At 44.4% G+C, this 20,976-nt stretch overlaps 1 protein-coding gene across 2 annotated transcripts; it reads right to left on the bottom strand.

Annotated features, from left to right (window-relative positions):
• Positions 1-245: 245 nt before the first annotated feature.
• PIGZ (phosphatidylinositol glycan anchor biosynthesis class Z) lies at positions 246-19,982 on the bottom strand. 2 transcript variants are annotated; one of them, XM_050963922.1, is made up of 3 exons: positions 19,578-19,982; positions 8,376-8,594; positions 246-3,540 (listed from the first exon to the last, which is right to left on the bottom strand). In XM_050963922.1, exons 2-3 carry the CDS (start codon positions 8,563-8,565, stop codon positions 1,940-1,942), a joined length of 1,791 nt encoding a protein of 596 aa, XP_050819879.1. In that variant the 5' UTR covers positions 8,566-8,594; positions 19,578-19,982; the 3' UTR covers positions 246-1,939. The 2 variants fall into 2 exon arrangements, with proteins under 2 accessions (XP_050819879.1, XP_050819880.1); XM_050963923.1 differs by lacking the exon at positions 19,578-19,982 and adding an exon at positions 13,901-16,297.
• Between the last annotated feature and the right edge of the window lie 994 nt (positions 19,983-20,976).

Genomic DNA, 20,976 nt, shown 5'->3' with positions numbered 1-20,976 from the left:
TGAAGAGTAATCATGGTCCATTACAGTAGTAGCTGAATTTCCTGTGTACACTTAATGTGTATAACATTTTGTATGCTTGAAGATGAAGAGTGCTATTGAACTAAGATTAAATCTGACACACATACAGGCATGTCCTGCATCCTTTGCACACCTAAAAACTCCACTTGATGTCAGTAGGCATTTTACATATGCAAGGTATATGGGCCCACATATAAACAGCAAAGATCTACCTGGTAAGAGACAGGCTGCCTCTGTGACCATAGAAAAGCCACACGATTTCAGTGTACCATGGAGAATAATAGTTCACTATATCAAATGGGAGCTATAAGACTTTCAGATACTATGGTGATGGAGGTTATATACATTCCAAGATATAGAAAAGAAGTACAGGTCTTTACTAAGAGCCTTCACTTAATTCTGCTATGAACACCAAGGAAGTTCTGAAATATTAAATATGGTTCTGAAAAGTTAGTACAACACCCCCACCCAACTATAACACAAAACATATGGAACAAGATTCTTTCCAGAAACATGTAGCAGCATAAAAAACCATAGAATTAACCTGAAAAATACAGTACAGTATCAAGGTGTTTTCATACCTTCTTGTAATGTTACATAAAACAGCAAAGCAAACAAACACACATAACCTACATGCATTTCCACAGTTAGGAAAAACAGCTTTCCCCCCTAGTATAAAGTGCTTTGCAGAGACCAAAAACTATTTACATTGATCAGAATGCCAAGCATGGGCATTGTCTTCTGTGAAATCTGGCAAACAATGATAAATTCTTGATATTAGGACTTGGTCTTGATTTCTTTTTATAACTTGGCCCCATAAACTATCTTCATAGTCCATTATTTGGTCTGCTTGTAAAATTGGCATTTAAGATCTGAAACTGTATGTACCATGCCCTTCGTGTAGTATGACTGGCATTTGAACAGGTCCCATTTATCACTGGCAGGTTCATCTGAAACAGACGGCTTGACATACAAGGTTTGGATCAGGATTAATATTTCCCCGAAGTCTGGAAGTGTTTGTCCATAATGCCCAGAACGAAACTCCTGTTTCCAAAGGGGGTCACCTGTGTGAAATTTCTATCCAGATCTTGGTTCAACTTCTGCAATTCCCTTCACTGTAGTTCAGGGATCTGTGGATCCAGGGTTCAAGTTCAGATCCACTCCTAACAGAAAGGCAATTTAAAATATACTGTTTCCACAAATAAATGGCCCTGTAGCAGGAAAAGCTAAATGAACAGTAAGACTAAGCAGTGGCTGGTTTGGGACTTGAACCTGGGGTTTCCATTCCTAGGATCTGACTTGCTAGTGATAAAACATTAGACATTACTAGACAATGAAACTAATCCCACTCCTTTTTCAAGGACATGATACAATCCCTTGAGAGGATATATCTGATCATGCACAATCCTGTAACTGAGGTGCTCATAAAGATGAATTCTATATCATGACTGGAGCCTGCTGTAACTACTGGGAGGAGGCCCTGAATGCTTATCTGTAGCATTAAGGCACATAAATAAAAAGTATAATCCAAGAGATATAATAAAAGAAATCAAAAAATGAAACATTATACCTGACACAAGAAGAACTGACCCAAAACCGTCTGGAAAGTTTTGTGCAGAGAATTTAAGTCTTTTTTCTCTGATTTAGTCCTCTCCCAGCAGGAAAATTATCCTGGTGTAAAAACAATTCTGGAGATTGAATGACCTCACACTTAGATAGCATCCATCCAGAACAGGGCTAAGGAACACTGGTGAGGGTTATAGTGGGGGGGGACAATATGGGGAAGTTTGCACTCCCACTGCTTGTGCTGTACTCATGTCTGTGAATAAAGGGAGAGAACATCAATCTCCAGGACTGTTGATCCAGCAACTTTCACCAGACTAAAATACAATTAAAAAGTGAAACATAAATCCTCTAATAACTAAATGCTCTGTTCATTTCTGTCTATCTGAAGGATGTATAGTCCTAACTGACTTCTCCATTTTTCACTGAATAGAAAGGATATTTGTGGTGGATCTTCCATTGTCAAGTGTGGAAATATTAACGTCTCATTCTTGAACAAAACCCCACATTTTTGTATTGTTGTTCTGACTGTACCAGGGGTTATAACAAAAAAATGACAAGTTCTTTCTTTATCAGTCTCTCTAGTCCCACAGGCAATGTTGTTTGCTAATTGTCCCAGTGTTTGGCAGAGGGTGTTTTCTTCAGTTCCAGCCATATCAATTATTTCTACTAATGGGTCTCTCTTGTTGATACTGAGCAGAAACCTGGGAGGCATATAGGTGTGAGCAAAGAGTAGAATATAGTGTGCTGGATGGTTCAGGAACTCTGTAGAATGTATGAGCTGTTCTAAATGAAACAGGCATGGGATCAGCCCTCCCTGGTGTAAGCACCCAAACAAAAGGGCACCAAGAACATTGAAAATAATAATGATGGGTTTCCACTTCAGGGTTCTATTCTGCGGTGTGATCAATAGGACTAGTGGTAAAATAAGAGGAATGAGGAATCGAGGTTCTTGGTGGTTGAATAGGGAAAGGAATGCCAAAGGAACAAAATAGAATAATAATAATGTTGGATTGCCCTTGGCAAGCATTAACAATGTAGGTGGCCTATAGTTATGTAGTCTGATCCATGATAATAGATGGATGTTTACTTTCAGCATTTTTAAACCAACACTGATGGCCAGAATGTGCAGGATCCCAAACAGCATTATCCCATTGACTGCAAAATGAGTAAATCTTGGGTGAATCCCATGCTGTGCAAGATTATGGGGATTAAGATTATAGCGAAGAAAATTAAAAGGGGTCACTATTACATTCTGATTTATTTGAGCTATGGTGCTTAACAGGCCATTCTTTTTAATGCTGTATAGGCTAATCTCTGATCCAATGGAGGTAAAATATAATGTATCAGCTGCTGTGAAGATGATGGCAGTGAAAGCTGTGCTTGAAACAAGCTTCAAGAGGTGGTTTGCAATAGTTTTAATGCTGTGCTGAGAAGTGGTATTTAAAACTGCCCAGTAAAGCAGTGGCATTAAAGCAAATGCCAGAAAAGTTGGCCTATTGAAAAACCCAGCAACTGTTATAATCCCTATGAGACTGCTACTGGTAGGTTTCGCCTGGCTGATGTCTGTTCCATAACCAACTGCTTTTGGAGATACTAGTACCATCAGCAGGGCAAACAGAAGTCCTTCAAGTGTGTTAGTAAATGTTCTTGTGTAAAATACTAGTGTGACATAGGACCCAGCAAGCAGAACCATGGCGTTCCACCGATCTGCACCCCAGAAAGGAGCTAGCCGATACACACTATAGTCAAGTATGAAAGAAAAGGTGGTGAGGAGAAGACGAGGTGACACAAGAAGGGTGTAGCTATTGATGCCATTTGACCACATGCCTAGCTGTTGCAAAGACTTGATCATCCAGTAGGTAATGCCAGATGTAATTAATGGGAACACAACTGTTCTACAAGGAGAATTGGAAAGGAATTCCCAGGGATAATAGACTTGTAGGTCTAAAATATCTCCTGCGGAGGGAGAAGAAAAGCAGATGATACGTTTTGGTAAATTGACCAGTAAACATGCATTAAAAATACAGTTTGCTGTGAGAAGCAGCATAGTTAAGTGGACAATAATACTGTAACAAAACTATAACCATCTAGGACTTCAGAGTAGTTATTATGTTGTCCACCATGGCTATTTAGAACTTCATGGTGAGAACAGAAAGAGAAATCAGATCTTCCTGTGCCCAAAATAAAAACTTCTACCATCTGAGCTGCTCCAGCCCTGGCAGCTGCTCTGATTGTGGGGGCTGCTTCAGGCTTAAGGCCTGCTCCGGCCATGGGGGCTGCTCTAGCTCCAGACGCTGCTCCAGCCCTGGGGACTGACTCAGCCCTGATTGCTCGGGCTGCTCCAGTCCTGGCTACTGCTCTGGCCCTGAGGGCTCTCCAACTCTCTGCCGCTGCTCCAGCCTTAAGGGCTGCCACTGTTCCAGCCCCAGCGCTGTTCCTGCGGTGGGGGCTGCTCCTGCAGCCAGAGCAGAAGCTGAAGAACTCACAGAGGTCTGTTAAGGTGACAGAATACATGACCTCCATAAAAAATCATATCCTTAATTATAATACATACAGAACCCACCTTACGTGGGGGTTCTGAGGATTTGTTGGTACTTGTATAGTGCTTTTTGTAGATGAAAAATATTATATGAAGGCTAAGTATTATTAATTTTAAAATGTTCAAATGGAAAGTTCAGTTCTCAAAATATTTTCAAACAACCTGCCCATTTTATATAAATATACTAGACATACCTTTGTTATTAATCAATTACAATTCCTAGATAATAGAATTAGGTTCCAATGCTACAGTCACGCAACATGCAGAATATCCATTAGCTTCAACAGGTGTTCTGCATACAGAGAGCCTGAAGAATTCAGAGATTTTTAAGGCCAAAAGGGACCACTGTGATCACCTAATCTGACTACTTTCTTAACAAAGTATATAGAATTTTACTCAATATTTGCTGCACCAAGCCCAATATCTGTGCATTGTGTGAAGAATTACTTCCTTTTGTTTGTTTTTCACATCCTGCCTATTAATTTTATTAGGTTCTTGTGCCATGTGAAGGGGTAAATAACACTTCCTTATTCACTTTCTCTAGACCAGGGGTTGGTAACCTTTCAGAAGTGGCATGCCGAGTCTTCATTTATTCTCTGTAATTTAAGGTTTCGCGTGCCAGGAATATATTTTAATGTTTTTAGAAGGTCTCTTTCTATAGGTCTATAATATATAACTAAATTATTGTTGTATGTAAAGTAAATAAGGTTTTTAAAATGTTTAAGAATCTTCATTTAAAATTAGACTAAAATGCAGAGCTCCCCGGACCAGTGGCCAGGACCCAGGCAGCGTGAGCACCACTGAAAATCAGCTCGCATGCTGCCTTCAGCACGCGTGCCATAAATTGCCTACACCTGCTCTAGACCATTCACAATTCTATGGACTTCTACCATACTCCTTCCCCACCCTTAGTCTTCTCATTTCCCAGCTGAATATTCAGTCTTTTTAATCTCTCTGGCAAGCTGTTCCATACACCTAATCATTTTTGTTGCCCTTCTCTTCACCTTATCCATTTCCAATATATCTTTTTTGATATGGGGGGGCGGAGGGGGGAACCAGAACAGCACACTGTATTAAAGGTGTGGGCATAAAATGGATTTATATGGTGGCACTGTGATCTTTTCTATCTTACTATCCATCCCTTTCCTAATGGTTCCTCACATTCTGTTAGCTTTTTAGACTTTTGCTGCACATTAAGCTGAAGTTTTCAGAGAACTATCCACAACGACTTCCAAGATCTCTTTCTTAAGTGGTAACTGCTAATTTAGATCACATAATTTTGTCTTTAGAGTTGGGATTATATTTTCCAATGTGCATTACTTTGCATTTATCAACTTTGAATTTCATTTGCCATTTTGTTACCCATACACCCAGTTTTGTGAGATCCCCATTGTTACTCTTTGCAGTCTACTTTAGACTTAACTATACTGTATCGTCTGCAATCTTTGCCACCTCACTATTTACTCCTTTATCAAGATCATTTATAAATATGTTGAACAGTACAGATCACTGGAGGACACTGCTATTCACCACTCTCCATTCTAAACACTGACAACTTATTCCTATGCTTTGTTTCCTGTCTTTTAACCAGTAACTAATCCATGAGACGACTATCCCTCTTTTCCCATGACTGCTTACTTTGCTTAATAGCGTTTGGTGAAGGATCTTGTAAAAGGCTTTCTGAATGTCCAAGTACACTATATCTACTTGTAGCAAAGTGAAGATTCACTGGCATGGCGCCTCCTGCTGGTCATCTGTGAATTAGCTCTCCAGCATACAGAGCACCTCCTACTGGCTGGTGTCTCACATGCCACTGGCCCCCACGTCCCTCCTGGACCCCAGTGCCCTTTTCCTCAGGGTTCTGCCCACTGCAGTACCCCCACACTCTGGGTCTCCCTTCCCAGGGGAACCTCCAACCCTCTAAACTCACCTTGCCTCAGAGGCTACTGCCAGTCATCATCTAGCCCCCGTTCACTGGGGCAGACTGCAGTCTGTAATGGCCACACCTCATTGGCAAGGGGTTAGGACCTGCTGCCTCTGCCTATTCCCAGGCTGCACCTCTGTAGCCCCAGTACCTTCATAGGCCTTCAATAAGCTCCCTTTGCCCTTGCCCTTGCCCTTGCCCTTGCCCTGCTCTGCTCTGCTCTGCTCTGCTCTGCTTCAAGTACCTTGCTCCCAGGCAGCTAGCCCTTCCCACTCCAGGATTAGAGTGAGACTCCTACAGTTCCTGGCCCACAGCCCTCTTATCAGGGCCAGCTGGGCCCTGACTGAGCTGGCCACACCTGTGGTCAGCTACTCACTCAGCTGCTTTCACTGCTTTTAATCCCTTTTACCCAGGAGTGGGGCAGCCACCCCACTACACTACTGCATCACCCCTTTCCATGTGTTTGTTGAACCCCTCAAAGAATTCTAATAGATTGGTGAGGCACGATTTCCCTTACATAAGCCATACTGACTCTTTCCCAACAAACTGTGTTCGTCTATGCATCTGATAATTCTGTTCTTCACTATAGTTTCAATCAATTTGCCTGATACTGAAGTTAGGTTAACCAATCTGTAATAGTCAGGATCGCCTTTGGGGCCTTTTTTAAAAATTGGCATCACATTGGCTATCCTGCAATCATCTGGTACAGAAGCTGATTTAAGAAATTGGTTTATATACCGCAGTTAGTAGCTCTGCAGTCACATATGTGAGTTCATTCAGAACTCTTAGATGAATACCATTTGGTCCTGGTGACTTATTAATGTTTAATTTATCCATTTGTTCCAAAACCTCCTCTAACACCTCAATCTGGGACAGTTCCTCATATCTTTCACCTAAAAAGAATGGCTCAGATGTGGGAATCTCTCCCACACCCTCTGCAGTGGAGAGACAGATGCAAATAATTCATTTAGCTTCTCTGCAATGGCTATATCTTCCTTGAGTGCTCTTCTTCATGCAGCATACAGTCAACTTGTGGAACTCCTTACCTGAGGAGGTTGTGAAGGCTAAGACTATAACAGTGTTTAAAAGAGAACTGGATAAATTCATGGTGGTTAAATCCATTAATGGCTATTAGCCAGGATGGATAAGGAATGGTGTCCCTAGCCTCTGTTTGTCAGAGGATGGAGATGGATGGCAGGAGAGAGATCACTTGATCATTGCCTGTTAGGTCCACTCCCTCTGGGGCACCTGGCATTGGTCACTATCGGTAGACAGGATACTGGGCTAGATGGACCTTTGGTCTGAACCAGTACGGCCGTTCTTATGTTCTTATGATTGTCCAGTGGCCCCACTGATTGTTTGGCAGGTTTCCTGCTTGTGATGTATTTAATTTTTTTTTGTCTGTCAGTTTATGTATGTCTTTTGCTAATTGCTCTTCAGATTCTTTTTTGGCCTGCATAATTATACTTTTACACTTGACATGCCAGAGTTTGTGGTCCTTTCTATTTTCCTCAGTAGGATTTGACTTTCAATTTTTAAGCGATGCCCTTTTGCCTCTAACTGCCTCTTTTATTCTGTTGTTTTGCCATGGAAGCATTTTCTTTTGGTCCTCCTTTTTTTTAAATTTGGAGTATACATTTAGTTTGAGCCCTTCTTATGGTGTTTTTAAAGAGTTTCCATGCAGCTTCCTGGAATTTCATTCTTGTGACAATTCCTTTTGATTTCTGTTTAAATAGCTTCCTCATTTTTATGTAGTTCCCATTTTTTTAAGTTAAATGCTACAGTGGTGGGCTTCTTTGGCATTTTGCCCCCCACAAGGATGTTAAATTAAATTACATTATGGTCACTATTATCAAGCAGTTCACCTCTTGGACCAGATCCTGTCCTCCACTTTGGAGATCTTAGAAGCAATAGGCAGATTTGCTGTTTATAGATTGAAGACCAGTACAGAGGGCCATCTGTGGACTGTTGTGTTTGTGTCTATTCTCACATAATCAGAATAGCACAATAATCCAATCAGAATCCAGCTGTACAATTACATACTTTATAAACATTAATGATTTTAGCCTCAGAGTATATTGTTCTGGTGAGGTAGCAAGTACTATATTATTCTAATGTTACAGGTGGGAAAACTGAAGCAGAGAGGTTCAGTTACCTGCTCAGAGTCACACTGCCTGTCAGTGTGACAGCCAACTGCTCAACAATGCTGCCTTTTTACATCTGCTAATGTAAATAATGTAATGTTTCCTGCTTAAACCCCTAGAATGTAGAGAATTAATATAACCTGGGTTTCAAAAAATAACCATGCACAAATGCAGTAAAATTTACCTGCCATGACCTCAGGTGATTGGAAGAATTCATCAGGATGAAGGTAACCTGTCTGAGGAAGAAGACACCAGAAAATTCGGAGCAGAGCAAGAATCCCCCAAAAGGTCTTGGCTGACATCCTAAGTTCACTCCACTTGCCAGAACTGAATGACGTCTGGGCAAAGTCACAGACTTGGACTATTAGAAACATTAGTTGCCATGGGATCAGTAGCTTTTACCCTGAAATGGACAAAAGGTTTATTACAAGAACAAGTCTTGCCCATCAAAGAGAGCAAAACATTATCAATCATTCCTAAAACTATAAAGCAAAGGTAGATGGAAGTATGAATGAAAACTAATTAGGGATAAAGTCTCCCCTCTGATGTACAGGTTTATGGCTAATATTGGCCTTGAATAGGTGACAACCTTGCACAGCCAAGTGTGGAATTTGGCCTTTATAGACACATTCTCACAGCTGGGCATACAGGATGTACACACAAAAATATGGATATACCTATCACACCTTTTTCCTTAAAAACATGAAGCAACTGTAGGCCCCCAGTAGCCATTTGCAAGCTCATTTTACTCAATTTTCATGCTCAAAGAGTGTATCTGCATTTTTACAGACTTGCCTACTGTGCTCAGCTCAGGGGTGGCTCTAGGAATTTTGCTGTCCCAAGCACGGCAGGCAGGCTGCCTTCAGCGACTTGCCTGCAGGAGGTCCTCCGAAGCCGAGGGACCAGAGGACCCTCCACAGGCAAGCTGCCAAAGGCAGCCTGCCTGCCGCCCTTGCACCGACCGGCAGGGCGCCCCCCGCGGCTTGCCACCCCAAGCACGTGCTTGGCGTACTGCGGCTTGGAGCCGCCCCGGCTCAGCTGTGAAAATAGATTATTTCCTAATAAAATTAATACAACCCACTTAAAACTATCAGAGCATGTACAATATGAGTATAGGGACAGCCCAACAGGAATGAATGGACAGCATTTATTTTTTTCAGTATAGATAGATTAGATTAAATGTTTATCAATTTTCATAAAGAAACAGACAATGAAAAGTACAAAAATGTAAATGACTTATAGTTTGTATGTTTCCAACGACAGTTTATATTTCTTAAGGTACAGTGACACTTTGATACTCTTAGACCTTGCCTACACAACAGCAAAGTACAGCTCTAAGACCCATTTGGGCATCCTAATATACGTGTAAAATACCTTGAATCCACAAACAAAAGCACTCAAACAGTATACATGCATGTTTGGATTAGCCACAAATCAAAGACATCGCCGTGTGATCAGAAGTCATTACCAAAAGAGCAGAAAGGTCCCTATATAAAAAGTGACACCCCCTGCCCCCAAATTGAGATTTTAGAATGAAAAGACTTTACTCTGACTGAGTTAAAGTCTAATGTTTCACCTAAATTATGTGCAAAAATAATGCTGGTGAAAGTTGAGTAGATTAAGGGCGGACAATACAAGGGCAGCTTGTGCATTGTTAGTTCATCATTGTTAGTTCTTAATTGTTAGTTTTAAGTAAATTCTATGTTTGCTTTTATAGTATTTCTGTAGCTTTTAGCTCTAGCGTCTTCTAAGTCCTGGAGGTAAAATTTAGGCTGCTAGGTAAGAGACTGAACTCCAGGACCTCCATGGTAGCATTCTCTGAAATGCTTCCAGTTCCAAGCGCAGGGCCAGTTAGACAGGGAGAACTGCAGGGTCTCAATGCGTGGATGAGATGATGGTGCTTGTGCCCGCCCACCTCCCAGGCTTTCCAATAAGCCAGTCCTGCTGCTCTGAGCAGCCTGGTAAGGGGATGGGGAGCGGGGGGTGGGGGATAAAGGGCAGGAGGTCCCGGGGGGCAGTCAGGGGACAGGGAGAGGTTGGATGGGGCGAAGGTTCTCAGAGGGTGGTCAGGAGACAGGGAGCACGGGGGGTTGGATAGGTGTGGGAGTCCTGGGGAGCCTGTCAGGGTGTGGGGGATAAGGGTCAGAGCAGTCAGGAGACAAGGAGCAGGGGGAGCAGGATAGGGTCTCGAGAGGGGGCGGTCAGTGGTGGGGTTCCCGAGAAGGCGCAGTCAGGGGACAAGGATCAGTGGGGTTTGGATGATGGCAAAGGAGAGGTGGGGGGCGTGATGGTTTCTCAAAAATTAAAAAGGGGATATGATGCCAAAAAGTTTGGGAACCACTGTTCTATACCTTGGGGAGCATGCTGTAACCCCATGTATTCCTCATTTTCATCTAATCATGATCTGATGTATAAAGCATGCCTTGCAAGGTTTCAGGAGAAAGGTTATGATCTGCTGAAAGTCATTTCTCTATCCATATATGTATATCATTAATGCATATGACGTTTTGAGAATTGTGTAGTATGGTGGTCATTAAAACACGCTGTAAGTTGGGAAATCAGCCACATATTAGCTCCCCAGAAGCAACAGCAAGGAAAGTAACCAATGCCTGGGTGGGGTGTCAATCAACCCATCAACAGCCATTGTCCAGCAAGGGAGCTACAATGCAGTAACTCATCTGCATGAGGTCACACCACAGGAATTGCTCAACCTTGCTTGGAGAGACTCAGTAATGCTCACCTAACTCTGAAGGGGGGGCAAAGCCAAGAGGGAAGAAAAGACATGATAAAAGGGATCGACACTTGCCTTGTTGGCTCTCTCTCTTCCACCTACATCTACAGACACCACCACCACCAAGCAACTGAAGCACCGATCAAAGGGGAGTCCCTGGTTGAAGAGCCGTCAGCCTGTGCTGGTAAGCCTGTCCTCGCTTACAGACAGCCACCCAACCTCAAGCAAATACTCACCAGCAACTGCACACCACATAACAAAAACACTAACCCAGGAAACACTCCCTGCAACAAACCCCATTGCCAACTCTGTCTGCATATCTAGTCAAGGGACACCATCATAGGACATAACCACATTAGGCAAACCATCAGGGGCTTGTTCACCTGCACATCTATCAATGTGATCTATGCCATCATGTGCCAGCAATGCCTCTCTGCCATGTACATTGGCCAAACCAGACAGTCTCTACACAAAATATAAATGGACACAAATCAGACATCAAGAATTATAACATTCAAAAACCAGTAGGAGAACACTTCAGTCTCCCTGGACACTCAATAACAGACTTAAAAGTGGCAATTCTTCAAGAAAAAACTTCAAAAACAAACTCCAACGAGAAACTGCAGAACTGGAATTAATTTGCAAACTGGACTCCATCAAATTAGGCCTGAATAAAGGCTGGGAGTGGATTGGTCACTACAAAAACTAATTTCCCTCTGCTGATACTCACACCTTCTTGTCAACTGTTTGAAATGGGTCACCTCGATTACATTGGCCTCATTAGCACTACAAAAGTGACTTTCCCTCCCTTGGTATTCACCCCTTCTTGTCCACTGTTGAAACTAGCCCACTTCCACCTTAATTGAATTGTCTCGTTAGCACTGACCCCCCAACTTGGTAAGGGAACTCCCACCTTTTCATGTACTGTGTATTTATACCTGCCTACTGTATTTTCCACTCCATGCATCTGATGAAGTGGGTTTTACCCCACGAAAGCTTATGGCCAAATAAATATATTAGGCTCTAAGGTGCCACAAGTACTCCTTGTTGTTTTTCCTGTGGTGAGACACATCTAAGTTTGTAAGGACATTGAAAGTATTACAGAGTCAGCTTAGAATGCATTTTGCTTTTATTTCATTTGACCAAATCTGACTTGTTCTGTTTTGACTTATAAGCACTTAAAATCTATCTTTATAGTTAATAAATCTGTTTGTTTATTCTACCTGAAGCAGTGTGTTTGGTTTGAAGTACATTAGAGACTCCCCTTGGGATAACAAGCCTGATACATATCAATTTCTTTGACGAACTTATATAAGCTTGCAGCATCCAGCAGGTATAACTGGACACTGCAAGACGGAGGTTCCTAGGGTTGTGTCAGGGACCACAGATATTGGCTAGTGTCATTCGGTTGCAAGTAGCTGGGAGCAGCTTACATGCCAGAGGCTGTGCGTGAACAGCCCAGGAGGGGGGTTCTCACAGCAGTGCAGGGTAAGGCTAGCTTCATGAGTCAAGGATTGGAGTGACCTAGCAGATCATCGGTCCAGACAAAACCAGAGGGGAATGTCACACCTGTAGTAAGATGAAGCCCTGAATGTCACACCTGTAGTAAGATGAAGCCCTGAAACATAAACTCTTATGTCAGAGGCCCAGTCTGAGGCCTGAATCCTGAACCAAAGTACTTCCAGGCATTGCTGAGCAAAAGCTGGGCTGTGAGCGAGAGGCAGGCCCCACTCACAGAAGTTGGCAAGAAGAGGGTTGCTAGAAGCAGGTGCATCCACACATACATGCTAATAAGAGGAACTTGTGCCAAGATGGCATCAGAACACTCCACAGAGATAACAAGGAACAGGCAGGTGCATCTTAAAGACAGGGTCAAAAGGACAACATGATGGATAGATTTGTTTGAACCAACATGTAACAGGAGAAGCAGCACCCTAATGAGTAAAGGGGCTGCACCTCAATACATCAGGAGGGATGAGTAATTTGTTCTGCATCTGTATAAGCATAGGTCTGGAAGTGCACATCGTCCAGCCTAGGAGGCAGTGGAGTGTCCTGCCACTGCCTAAGCTGTGTCCATTGCCAGGGGGCACATATTTGTAGTATATCCTGTAGAGTCTAAAGGAAACTACTGTGCTTTGTTTGACAATAAACCTGCCGGGGTGCCTTCGTACCTCACTAGACTCTGCGGTCTTCCCCTAGCTGAGGAAGCACGTCCTAAACTTCAAAGCCTGCCCAGTTGAAATCCCGGACAAGCCCCCACTTGTAACACCAACAGATCCCAATCATTGGGGGGAGGGGGGGCAGGAGGAAACCTGGGGTCTCTGGAGCATTTCTCTCTAAGTGGTCTTGGTGCCACTTGATGGGAACAGAACACCACACCCAGGAGGTGTGGGGGTTACACCTTTGTGTTGCTTTTTAACCACTATGGGCTTTTAACCAAAGTTGGCCTGATTTGGAATTGTGGCTTTTTGACAATCTCAGTGGTGCTGGAACTAAGGGTGCTGCTGCATCCCCTGGCTTGAAGTAGTAATAACAAACACCAAATACATAGTTTCCACCAGCACTCCCCCTTATAAAAATTGTTCCAGCACCCCAATAAACTCTATTTAACCTACTTCCAGTTTTCATCAAATTTGCTATATGATCTCCCCCCCAATTTCACTCAGCTTTGGGCAGTTAGCCCAGCTGAAGCACCATATATAAATGGGTTTGGACTATTCAATGTCATGAGGTGTGAGAGATGAGGCAGTTGCTAATGGAAAGCAGACTTGAGCAACAGCAATATATGATGCCACTGCATCCAAACGCCCAGCTCAGGGACCCTGTCTGCACGCGGGGCTATGCAACCACCATGCCAGCCCCATACAGCCCAGGGCAGGTGCCTTTCGGAGTCCGCGGCTCTAAATCGCATCACCTGTGGCAGCAAGTGGCTGCCCTATGGAAGGCGCGCGGCAGCGGCTTTGAGAGACGAGTCTAACCTGTGGGGGCGTGTCCACGGGGCGGGGCGTAGCCTGCACACCTGGGAACCAATTAGGCGCCGAGGGGGCACTCCGCCTGTGTCCGTGTGAATGAGCTCCGGGTGGAAGGAAGTCGCCGGCGGGACTGTAGGTGAGGTTGTTCCCGGTGCGGTTATGCTTTCGGTTGCGGCCGCCGCTCCTCGACTCTGAGGAAATAAGCTCGTTTCCTCTCCCGCCACAGGGCCGGCGCGAGTATTGGGTCCTCCCAGGCTAGTGAGGCAACTGGAATCGCGGGCCAGACAAGCCACTGGGAGCAGCCATAGAGAGTAGGGCCTCCGACTGCCCGCCCACGCGCTTGATAAATGTCTCCGGACCCCTCTGTCCACCCCGCGCCGCCTGTGGCTCCCCTGCCCTTCGGTGCTCTCCGCCCAGCCCCCACCAGCCCGGGGCGCGCGGAGCGTTCATGTCCCCGACTGCGTCTTGTGCAGGTGCGGCCCAGCCTGCAGCCGTGGAGGGAGGGACTCCGCCGGGGTAGGGACCGCGCGCTGGAGCGGAGTCGGGAGCAGAGGGGAGCAGGGACACGGTCTCACTCTTCCCACGAGTGAGTCGTTCACGACGCCTGTCTTCACAGTAGCTTCCCCAGGGCCCTGTGCTGCGCTCCGATCTGCACGGACCGGCTGACAGCGCTGGCGGTTTACATTGCCATTCAGTTGCAGAGTCAATAGCCCTAGGGCGAGGAACGGGGCCGCTCCGAGCCGCCGACTGAGGTGCAAATCACTGCATCACGTATCCTCAGCTCACGTTTGGTGGTGGCTGCGGGTTTCTTGCAACGAGGAGCGCTGGAGACAATTTCTTTTACAGTGGTAGCTGAGATTCTGGAGTACAAGGAAGCAGCTTGCATTCAGTAGTACTGATTTGCTGAGCTACTGACCCGTGGCTGACATTTGATCAGCAAGGTTACTACATATCTGCATATACACAGGAGGGTACCAACACTGAGCATGCATTTCTGTATCTTTCTGAATGTGTATCGATGATTACTGCAGCATTCTCATTTTCAGCCTCACCAACATCTGCTTCACCACCCTCAAAGTGATCCATACTATGCCTGATAATTCCTTGTCCTTCAATCTAATAAGTTAGTCACCTCTTTGAATCCATCCACTGGTTTCCCCTTGCCCACTGCATCAGGCTTAAAATTATTCTCACCTTCAAGGCCCTGCCACACTCAACCCTGGCTCACATATCAAACCCTCAATCTTAGATCAATACTATACCAACAGTGTCAGTCTCCACACCCTACAAGTGTATTGTTCACTTACATTTTTTTTACACATGGAATGCCTTCCTCATTCCTATTTGCCTAGTTACCACCCTTTCCTCATTCTAGTCCTAAGGACTCATTTATTCTACAATGCTCACAATGTGCAAGTAAATCAAATAATTCAGAAACCTCTCTAAATTATTACTACTACCATTTCCCAGTGAGTTTTGTCACATCTAAATCTTTGAAACAGCAATCTCTCAAAGTATGGGCCTTTCTGTTTTGGGGTCTACAGTTACTATCTTATACTTTTAGAGTGGTAGCCGTGTTAGTCTGTATTAGCAAAAAGAACAAGGAATCCTTGTGGTACTTTAAGAGACTAACAAATTTATTTGGGCATAAGCTTTCGTGGGCTAGAACCCACTTCATCAGATGCGTGGAGTGAAAAATATAGGAGCAGGTATAAATACATGAAAGGATAGGAGTTCCTTTACCAAGTGTGAGGTCAGTCTACCAATGGGATATACGCCAGCAATGCCCCTCTGCCATGTACATTGGCCAGACCAGACAGTCTCTGTGCGAAAGAATAAATGAACACAAATCTGACATCAGGAATCGTAACATTAAAAAACCAGTAGAAGAAAACTTCAGTCTCTCTGGTCACTCAATAGAAGTGGCAATTCTTCAAGAAAAAAACTTCAAAAATAGACTCCAACATGAAGCTGCAGAACTGGAATTAATTTGCAAACTGGATACCATCAGATTAGGCCTTAATAAAGACTGGGAGTGATTGGGTCATTACAAAACCTAAACTTAATTTCCCCAATACTAATTTCTCCCTACTGTTACTCACACCTTCTTGTCAACTGTCTGTAATAGGCCATTCTCTTACCACTTCAAAAGTTATTTTTCCTCCCTCGGTATCCTGCTGTTAAGTGGTGGAGTCAGGGTGGAGGGGGCATGAGCACCCATCGGTGCTGGGAAAAGTTGGTGCCTGTGGTGGGGCCACTGGACTACTGGACAACTCAAGGAAGACAAGGCCATCGCAGACTTCTCTGCATCTGCCTTAACTGCAGAGGATGTGAGAGATTCCACACCTGAGCCATTATTTTTAGGTGACAAATCCGAGGACCTGTCCCAGATTGAGGTGTTGTTAGAGGAGGTTTAGAACAAATTGATAAACAGTAATAAGTAATCAAGACCAGATCGTATTCACCTAAGACTTCTAAAGGAACTCAAATATGAAATTGCAGAACTACTAACTGTGGTATGTAACCTACCAGATGACTGGAGGATAACTACTGTTATGCCAATTTTTAAAAATCCAGAGGTGATCCTGACAATTATAAGGCAGTAAGTGTAATTTCAGTACCAGGCAAATTGGTTGAAAGTATAGTAAAGGACAGAATTATCAATCTGACGGAATAATCAGACACATAGATAAACAGGTTTTGTTGGGGAAGAGACAAATATGGCTTTTGTCAAGGGACATCATGGCTCAGCAAACTATTAAAATTCTTAGAGTGTGTCAGCATGTCTGCGACACATAAGGTTCAAGTTGTTAGGCCTGAATAAAGATATAGCAGACAAAACCAGGTATGCTAACCTGACCAAAGTCAGGCTAACAGAGGTTTGTGGGTAATTCCTGAGTGGAAAACACTGAGAAGCAGCAGCATGTCTCACAAGCGCTGGGAAAAAGTGAGATAGAGAAGCTGCATTCCTGGCATAGTACCAGATGTGCTGTGTTGGGAGCAGCTCGTTCGAAGAACTGATAAGAGCCCTAGTTTCCCAGCCTCCTTGTTTCCACTCCCTGGTTTTGTTCTTTGTTTGTTTTTAACTCCCCTACATTTCTAACTTTAGGCATGCATGTATGCTAAAGGTGTTTAGTTTCTAGTTGTTAGAAGAAGGGGGTGGGTTGCTCCAGTGAATAATTTATGACACGACGAAACTGTCTATATAGGCTTATACTAAGATGTAAAGAGCGGGCTGGTTCTCTCGGGAGACGAGTTGCTCTCTATTGATGCATGCGCTTGTCAATAAAGAGCTTTTGATCGGACCTTGCTGGTGTTGCCTGTCTCTCTCGCGATTAGACAACGAACTTTGCTATCTGGGTTAGAGTCCCTGACATCTTTGGCGACTCCGCCGGGACCTGTCTGACTATCCGGCAGGGGATCGGACTCTGAGGCAACGCAGCGCGCATACTCCGGTTTAGAGGAGCCTTGCCTGGTGATCCGATCTCTGCGTTGGCGATAAGACATGTTCTGTGAACCAGCTGAAGCTCGTAGAAATCCAGCAATGTCCACCTACCCGTTGAGTAGAGTCCAGGTTGTCGGGGTTAGAGTCCCTGACAACTTAGGTCTGGGTTAGAGTCCCAGTCCAGGTCTGGGTTAGAGTCCCAGTCCAGGTTTGCGCAGGATCCAAGTTGTCTTGGTTAGAGTCCCAGCCTGGGTTTGAGTCCCAGTCCAGGTGTTTGAGTCCCTGGAGAGGTAAGCGAGCGCTCGACGCAGGGAGGTGGGGGTTAGAGTCCCTTTACCTCTACCGGGGGAAGAGGGGTTAGAGTCCCTTTAGAAAGAGGGGTTAGAGTCCCTTTAGAAAGAGGGGTTAGAGTCCCTTTAGAAAGAGGGGTTAGAGTCCCTTTAGAAAGAGGGGTTAGAGTCCCTTCAGAAAGAGGGGTTAGAGTCCCTTCATTAAAATTGGACAAGTTGGCAGTAAGTGCCCGGGGGATGCCCCGTTGTCTCTGATACTTAGAGATTGGAAAAAGATTTCTGAGACTAGTTAAAGGTCTAGTTAAATTTAAGATGAAAAATCTGTGTTGAATCCAATGGCCATCATTTACCTTTCATTTGTCCCCGACTAGAGACTGGCCGGAGGGTGAAATCTTTTCCACAGATAGGATGAACTCCTTAAGGGATATTTTGGTTGATCTTAGGCCGGGACAAATGGATTACTTGTTTGTATGGTATAATTATAAACCTATGGAGGCACGGGTAGCTTTTGAAGCTGTTTGTATGGAGAGCTCTTGTAAAAAAAATCCCCCACCATATGCCCCAGAGCCACACCGGGAGGAGGACAATTTTGTTCCTGTTCTTCCCCGTCTGGTGAAGTGCAAGGATTCAAAAGCAGGTTAGGGACAGTTCAGGGACAGAGGAGAATTAAGGGGGAGCTCAGAGTGATGTTCCCTCATCTTCAGAGGAATCAGGCAGCCTCTCCCCCTCTGTGCAGCTTCCAGCCAGCCTTTTGCAAACTTGGTCAGGGACTGCTTTTCAAACACCCCCAATATTACAGCAGCCCTCGTCCTTGCCCTTGTGGACCCCCACTAGGTTACTTAACTCCATGAGGGAGAATGTTTCTGAGACACCCCTGATATTACAAGCCTCGTTGAGAACTTATCTGGTTCTACTGGTTGCTGGGGAACATGAGATGGTTTTACCCATACCCTGTTTGCAATTTCAGATTTGTTTAACTGGCAGTGCACTATGCCTCACTTATGAGACAATCCTGAGGCAGTGGAAAGAATGTTCTGCACAATCTTTTTCACTCATGTGCCCACTTGGGCAAATGTAAATCAGTTATTAAAAACTCTCATGACAAAAGACGAAAGACAAAAAGTAAAAGAAAAATCTGCAGCTTATTTGAATGCACCTTGGCTAATTACTGACCCTAATTGGAATCCCAATAATCTAGCTCAAAAGACAAAGTTGGATGGATTTTTAAAAGCTGTTTTGAATAGTATTAAAAATGTAGGGGAGTTAAAAACAAACAAAGAACAAAACCAGGGAGTGTAGACAAGGAGGCTGGGAAACTAGGGCTCTTATCAGTTCTTCGAACGAGCTGCTCCCAACACAGCACATCTGGTACTATGCCAGGAATGCAGCTTCTCTCTTATCTCACTTTTTCCCAGCGCTTGTGAGACATGCTGCTGCTTCTCAGTGTTTTCCACTCAGGTATTACCCACGAACCTCTGTTAGCCTGACTTTGGTCAGGTTGGCATACCTGGTTTTGTCTGCTATATCTTTATTCAGGCCTAACAAAGTGATTTTTTAATGGGGAAGGAACAACGAGACACAATAAAATAAAATTGAAAGCCAAATGGCTGTGTTTATTTTAGTGATGGGAAGAGGTTACAATTTGGGTCAGGGAAAGCAACTTGTTAACTATAATTCTTATCTACTTAAACCATGCACTTTTTTATACAAAAAGGGGGAAGCAAGGCAAAAGAACAAACTGTAAAAGCAAAACTAACCGTTTCCCTTATACACAGAGTGAAATAGCAGGCAGGGAACAGAAGAAGGGGAGTAGAGACGAGGCAATAAAACAGGCTATAAAAACAAAGCTAACCATAATAAAACAGCAAGCAGAAAACAGAAGAAGCGGGGTAGAGACGGGGGTGGGTTAGCAAACGCAGGCTGCTTGCAGAAGTTACAAAATACATACTGTTGCGTGCCTGGATGCTCTGCAAGGATGAGGCCCACACACACAGGTGAATTAATTGGCTTTAATGAAGGTTAAGTGACACACCCGCAATGGGAACTCCACGCGTTGCTGCCACTGGCTTGGGGAGTCCAACATCCGAACAGCTCGGTCAGGTGCGAAGTTCGATGCGCAAGCTCTAGCCCTTAGCAATTATAGCATCATGCTAATAGCATGCAAACTAGCCTTTACATATGCAATAAGGAACTTTCCATCAGCAATGGCCGCCTCCCCTGGCCTCGGGCCAGGGACTTTCTGCAGACTTTCTGCAGTTCCCCAAAACACCGAGGCTTCCCACACAGGGCAGTTTTAACCGGTTAGAAGCAGCAGCTGCTAGCAACTTCTGTCCGCTAATAACCTCTCCTTGAGAAAGCGTAGGCCGTAGCTTAAACCGTAACAATGTCTTCCGGGGTCCCCTACACATACCACCTTCCAGAAGTAACTGACCAGCAGTATAGATATCAGACACATAGCAAATTAGGGGGCGTGGTTTTGTTTATATGACACGAGCTGGCAAAAACGGAGGGGTCCCCTGGCTAAGAGGGTGATCAAGCCTCTCTGCTGACACGCGGGGACTCCTACTGATCTTGCGCAGGCTACAGTTTTGTCTGGGGGCTTTTACTCATGTTAATTTCAGATTGGTTTCCCATTACATATGTCAGCATCGGATTGGTCCCTAGCTCTGGGTACGTGTACACTACAGGATAATTTCGAATTAACTTAAACTGGCTTTATTAAACATATTATGAAGTCGATTGCATGCGTCCACACTAGGCACATTAATTCGGCGGTGTGCGTCCATGGTCCGAGGCTAGCATCAATTTCCGGAGCATTGCACTGTGGGTAGCTATCACTATAACTATCCGGCCAATAACTTCGATTTGCGGCCACACTAACCCTAAATCGATATGTTAATATCGATTTTAGTGTTACTCCTCTCGTTGGGGAGGAGTACAGAAATCTATTTTAAGAGCCCTTTAAATCGATTTAAAGTGCATTGTAGTGTGGACGGGTACAGTGTTAAATCGATTTAATGCTGTTAAACTCGGTTTAACAGCGTAGTGTGGACCAGGCCTCTATCGCCTTCCAGGTTCTGGGTTGGAGCCCCCTACGTCAGCAGAGGCTGCACACGGCACACTACTACTTTGTTTGAGACAGGCTTGCATGTTTATATATGGCTTACAGGGGCGGCACCCGGCATGCTATTCCTTTGTTTATAATACGCTTGCATTACTGCATACGGCTCTGTCTTATATGGCTCTTGCCTTATTTGGGCACAGCTTTGTTTTGACCGACAATTGGCCAGGCTGATGACTCGAGCAAAGGTTTAGGGTTGCGACAAGCAAACATGTGGACAAGCATG

Source organism: Gopherus flavomarginatus, chromosome 8 (genome assembly GCF_025201925.1).
Source record: "Gopherus flavomarginatus isolate rGopFla2 chromosome 8, rGopFla2.mat.asm, whole genome shotgun sequence".
Taxonomy (NCBI): Eukaryota; Metazoa; Chordata; order Testudines; family Testudinidae; genus Gopherus; species Gopherus flavomarginatus.
The sequence above is the reverse complement of the archived record's forward strand: the minus strand, read 5'-3'. Positions and strand labels throughout refer to the sequence as shown.

Excerpts from the sequence above, each read along its gene's own strand:
- PIGZ (XM_050963922.1), bottom strand. The coding sequence starts at position 8,565 with ATGTTTCTAATAGTCCAAGTCTGTGACTTTGCCCAGACGTCATTCAGT. Across the intron at positions 3,541-8,375 it reads ATCACCTGAGGTCATGGCAG|GAGATATTTTAGACCTACAA; the intron begins GTAAATTTTACT and ends CTCCCTCCGCAG.